General features: G+C 37.9%; 1 protein-coding gene across 1 annotated transcript; it reads left to right on the top strand.

Moving 5' to 3' along the window:
• The first annotated feature begins 1,364 nt into the window (after positions 1 to 1,364).
• On the top strand, positions 1,365 to 3,750 carry LOC132034171 (uncharacterized). The gene is made up of 3 exons (XM_059424443.1): positions 1,365 to 1,549; positions 2,350 to 2,418; positions 3,416 to 3,750. Exons 1-3 carry the CDS (start codon positions 1,391 to 1,393, stop codon positions 3,584 to 3,586), a joined length of 399 nt encoding a protein of 132 aa, XP_059280426.1. The 5' UTR covers positions 1,365 to 1,390; the 3' UTR covers positions 3,587 to 3,750.
• The last annotated feature ends 1,525 nt before the right edge of the window (positions 3,751 to 5,275 follow it).

Consider the following 5,275-nt stretch of genomic DNA (forward strand, 5'->3'; position numbering starts at 1 on the left):
GATGATAATGCAAAGAACTATTTTTGGTTAAAAAAAATGAAAACCTCCTCTACCTTCATCCAATTTAAATCAAATGCCCGCAACAGCTTATTCCAATTAGAGGATTGACGAATCGGACTAATTTATACTTCTATATAAATCAGAACTTTTGCCTTCTCCGGCATACTTGTTATGAAATTGGTTCAGAACTTTGCCGGTAACGGCATACTCTACTCTTTTGTAAATTGAACTTTTGCCTCCTCCGGCATAAGTACTTTTTGTTTTGCTTATCATAATGCAGTAACTGTTTTTGGTTAAAAAAAAAAAAAACTGAAAAACCTCCTCTATCTTCATGCAATATAAATCAAATCCATGCAACAGTTATTCCAATTTAAAATGGACTGATTTATACTTCTATATAAACCAGAAGTTTTGCCCTCTATGGCATACTTGTTATGAAGTTTGTTCAGAAATTTTTCCGATAACGGCATACTCTACTCTTTTGTAAATTGAACTTTTGCCTCCTCCGGCATAAGTACTTTTTGTATTGGTTATGATAATGGACTTTGCCTCTAACGGCAAAATGTACTCCTAAATAAATTGAACTTTTGCCTCATTCGGCATACTTGTTCAAAATTTGTACACAGTTTGCCTTAATTCAAGTTTAAATCGATAAGCATTGCCTGATTTAAATTGAATTTACTATAATTACAATTTCAAGTAAATAAGCATTGTATACTAATTTAAGTAAGGTATAAAGTAATTAAAATCAGAACAAAGCAATAAATCCAATCAATTCTTTTTGTTGATTAATTTTATCATGCGCAATGTTCAATCCGAAATTTATGTCACCGTTTCTTAATAATCAGGTCGTAGAAGATGATTTTTTTCAAATATTAACAATCTAAACTCAATAAAATCGTTAAATTGAGTTGAATTAAGATTTGTACCTTTTACTGATGTTGTAGCAGCAAAATCAATTGAGAAATCTGGCTTGAAACAACGATTTGAATAATGTGAAAAATTGGGAACGAAGTTTGGGTTAACGATATGAAAGAAGGGAAGGATTTTGAATAAGGGTAGATTTGAATAATGATATTTTTTTTATATGTAACGGTTAGGGGTAGTAATGTCTTTGTACTATGTTACTTTTGCTTAGGAAGAGCAATAATTAAAGACCACCATTTTGAGGGGCAAAATCTAAAGACCAGCCCAAAAGAGGGGCATTCGCGCCAATTGATGAAGGTGCACACTCCTACTTTGGGCTTTTATATGAAGGCAGCCCAAGAGAGACCATAAATTTGGTGGCCCGTATCTAACGTCTGGGCTAACTAACTAGGCCCAAGCCTGGCCTTCATAGACAGAAAGAGAGAGAGAGAGAGAGAGAGAGAGAGAGAGAGGCACTAAAGAGATGAGAGGGGTTGGAGGGCCATTGTTATGCATCGGCGATCTGCTGAGTGACGTTGGTGAAACTGATGATCTAAACAACCTTCCTATCAAAACACAAACACCTTCACCTGAGGACTACAATTCCAACCTCCAACCTGCCGATTTAAATAACCTCTTCCAGGTTGATCTCTATCTTTATTCTGTCTTTTTATTACTGAATTTTGCTAACTTTTATGATGAAATGACGAGCTGCTTGATTGTTATATATTTGAACAGAGAGCCCATACTGATTTGTACAAATATGATCTTTAAATTATGACCTCGTTAAAAAAGCTACGTAAAAAAATAACGTTTCGTCTGAATTGGGGCAAAATCCTGCTAAGTAGCCAGTAGAGTTGTCGTAAAGCAAGTTATGCTGATCCTCAAAACAAATCATGGTTGATCACTATCATACATGATGTTATAGTGATCACTAGGATTCGTTTAGCATTTGTGACTAACAATCACGGCAAATCGCCACCATAACATGTTGTGTAGAAATTCACCAACACAACATGTTGTGAACACTATTGTTAAACTAAGGGAAGGGCCACAATAATGAGCGGCAAGCTCGTGTGATAACCAGGATTTAGGCACATATCCTGACGGATTGCCAGAAAATTTTCAATATTCATGGCTGAAATTCTGGCAATTACCATAACTTGTTGTATAGATATTGCAACACATTTTTGCTCCAAAATGATTCCAAATTTTATATCCAGCCTTGTAATGCTAGTCCCAATAATTTTCAATTGTTAGATTCAACTCAATCTTCAAAAATCAATAGACCCACTCTGTCCGCTTTTATATGACCTCTGTTAATAGCACTACTTGCTATAGTGTAATGTCTAGGAGTTCATATTGCTTTCTTAATGCACTGGTAATATTCTTCCGTTGGATGTTTAAGTTACACAGCAAATTAATGTTTTGCTTATTGTTTAGGAAAAGTATGAGCAGCTGAACAAGGCTCTTGCTGGCACAGATCATTCATGGACGCATCTCACACTGGAGGTAATAGAAGAGGTTATAGAGGATACTTCAATAAGGCACTATCGAGACAGAATGTATTTTCTACTTTGGGTCTTCGGGATCTTAAATATTTCTATTCAATCTTATCTAGTGCTGGTAGTATTATTTACCAAATTGAATCCAGTAGCATTATGATTTGCAACATTCACATCCTTTCATATTTGACATGGAGTATTGATTTCGTATTGTTTATAGACTATGCATCTGTAATTACCAAAATAAGTCAATGGGTGATAAGCTGATGGAGTTGTTGCTAACACAATTCCCTTTTTATAGCTGACACATATGCTCATTCCCATTTTTTTCGAATGCCTCTAGAAAGACCATAAATCCATTTTTATCCAAAACAACAACAACAACATACCCAAATCCCACCAGGTGGGGTCTGGCGAGGGTAGAGTGTACGCAGACCTTACCCCTACCTTGTGACGGGTAGGGAGGCTGTTTTCGATGGACGCCCGGCCCAAGGAGAGAAGAAAGGAGAGATGAAAAAGCATCAGTAATAATAAACATTAATAATAAGCAGTAATAGCAGCTAAATAATAAGATAACAGAGTGAAATAACCAATCAGATAGTACTAGGGATCTAATAATAGCCGACGTAACAAATATACTACTACTCCTTGTACAAAAAAGAAACCTATGCGCAACCTACTAACCCTCCACCCTGATACTCGATCTCCACACCCTCCTATCAAGAGTCATGTCCTCGGTAAGCTGAAGCTGCGCCATATCCTGCCTAATCACCTCTCCCCGAGACTTTTTAGGCCTAACTCTTCCTCTTGTCAACCCAACCACGGCCAACCTCTCGCACCTCCTCACAGGAGCATCAGCGGATCTCCTCTACACGTGTCCAAACCATCTCAACCTCCCTTCCAAAAATAAAAAAGTAATATAGAGAGCGAGGGAGGGACTCTAAATCTGTCTCTGTGTTTGTTTTCACTTTATTAATACATTCTTGTTCTTTATTGCATTCTAGCTATGTACTACTTTGGAGACTGCAAACAAGTTGGTTCACTCGACCAATTCTAATGTTGGCATGTTGAAAGATAAGGTTGAGGAGCTTCGGGATGTCATTAATAGAAGAGACTCAACTATAGAAGCTGCAAAAGCCTTTGAAGTCTCTCCAAAACAACCTGAGAGCAGTTAGTGAGGATGTCTGATTATGATGATCAACCGGTTGAAGGTCAGAAGTCTTGTTTTGCACTGGACTTATCACTTCTAGCTTTTGCACGGACTTCTTAGTTTGTTCTTGCGGTAATTATGCATGAATTAGAGATATTGGTACTGGCAAAGGTTAAGCTGCATTTGCTGATTTTATTAAGTTTTAAGTTTAGAGATACTCCTCTGTACTATTGTAACCCTTGCTCTGATAATATGTAGTATAGGTTTGTCTTATGCTGAAGCAATGATAGATCTCATAGAATCCCTTTAAGATAGAAGGAATATTCTTCTGGCGCTTTGTAAGTTTTTTTTACAGCTCCTTGGTGCTACATTAATAATAGACTTACAATTTGTCAAAAAAGATGGATTTCCTTGTGTAAAGGGGGCAGTCTTTGCTTGCTTTTCGTTATCAATATACAAAGCTTCTTCCTATCTTGTAAAGAGAGATACTATAGTTAACAAAGCATGCGGAAGTGTTGGTCTTTGGTTTCACGTACTGTAATAGAACCTTCATGATATATATATTGGCTAGTGAATTTTTTCTTGATATGCAAAAACCAGCACTGAAATATTGTTCTGAGAGTAGCCCCAACACTTAGTTCAAGTGACAAAGGTTGAGGGACGTATGACATAGTTCATAGGTTCGAACCTTGTGCCATGCGAACTATGTCTGGTATTTAAGTGGAGAAAGGTAGGGGGAAGAGCCCATTTGCCCCGAGTTTCGAAGGCTGCGGTTGGTCCTAAGGGTTGGCCATGGACAAATTTCTCGGTCATAACAAAAAAAGTAAACTGAGAGTACGAAGCTGTGCCTGATCCTAAATCTATTCCTAATAATGTTAGGAATTCAATCACCGAATCCACTTCATATTGAGTTTGCACCACATAGCTAATTGATGCAAAGACCTATACCTCAGGTTATGTACAGACTCAGCCTTCCCGCCAAAACATCTTACCATTCTTTCCTTCCTGAAAACCTGCTAAACAGTGGCAGCAGAATGTTCCAGATCTTCTTTTCTTTGCTTAGAACCCATCCTATCCAGCACATCAGAAGTTCCTTTACTGTTGGGAGATAGCCCATTCTACTCTAAAAACATTCAGGGAAAGACCCCGTCACCATGTTGTTATGAGGCAGTGCAAAAGAAGATAATCAGTGTCCTCATTGTCATCTTCAACAGGAAGTCTCCGCTGCAGTGATACCATTTCTTTGTCGTTTGTTCTGTGTCACACATGCATTATGAGCAACTACCCAGCTAAAACAAGCAACCATAGTTGGCGCTTTTGTTTTCTGTATCTTCTTCCGTGCCACTGATTGTTGGACTGGGAGGAGATTACATAAGCAAGATTCTATTGCGAAGATGCCATTCTTTCTAATCTAAAAAATGCCATTCTTTTTGCCAAGACAACAGCCCAAATGTGCTGAAGAAATCTGCAGTTCTTCTAATCTTCTGAGGACTTCTGCCTACAATTCCAATTCCCAACAAAACAATTTCTTCTGACCATATTTCCCTGCCAGTGGAGTGTCATTGGCCATCTGTTATTTCATAGTTTGCTGCAAAATAGAACAACGCAGGAAATTGCTCTATTAGGGGGCAGTTTTCTGACATGCACCAGCCGGAAGGATGTTGTCCTTCCATTTCCAACCTTCAAGTAAGTCTTAGCACAAAACTCTTCTCAT

Source organism: Lycium ferocissimum, chromosome 10 (assembly GCF_029784015.1).
Source record: "Lycium ferocissimum isolate CSIRO_LF1 chromosome 10, AGI_CSIRO_Lferr_CH_V1, whole genome shotgun sequence".
In the NCBI taxonomy this organism is placed as follows: domain Eukaryota; kingdom Viridiplantae; phylum Streptophyta; class Magnoliopsida; order Solanales; family Solanaceae; genus Lycium; species Lycium ferocissimum.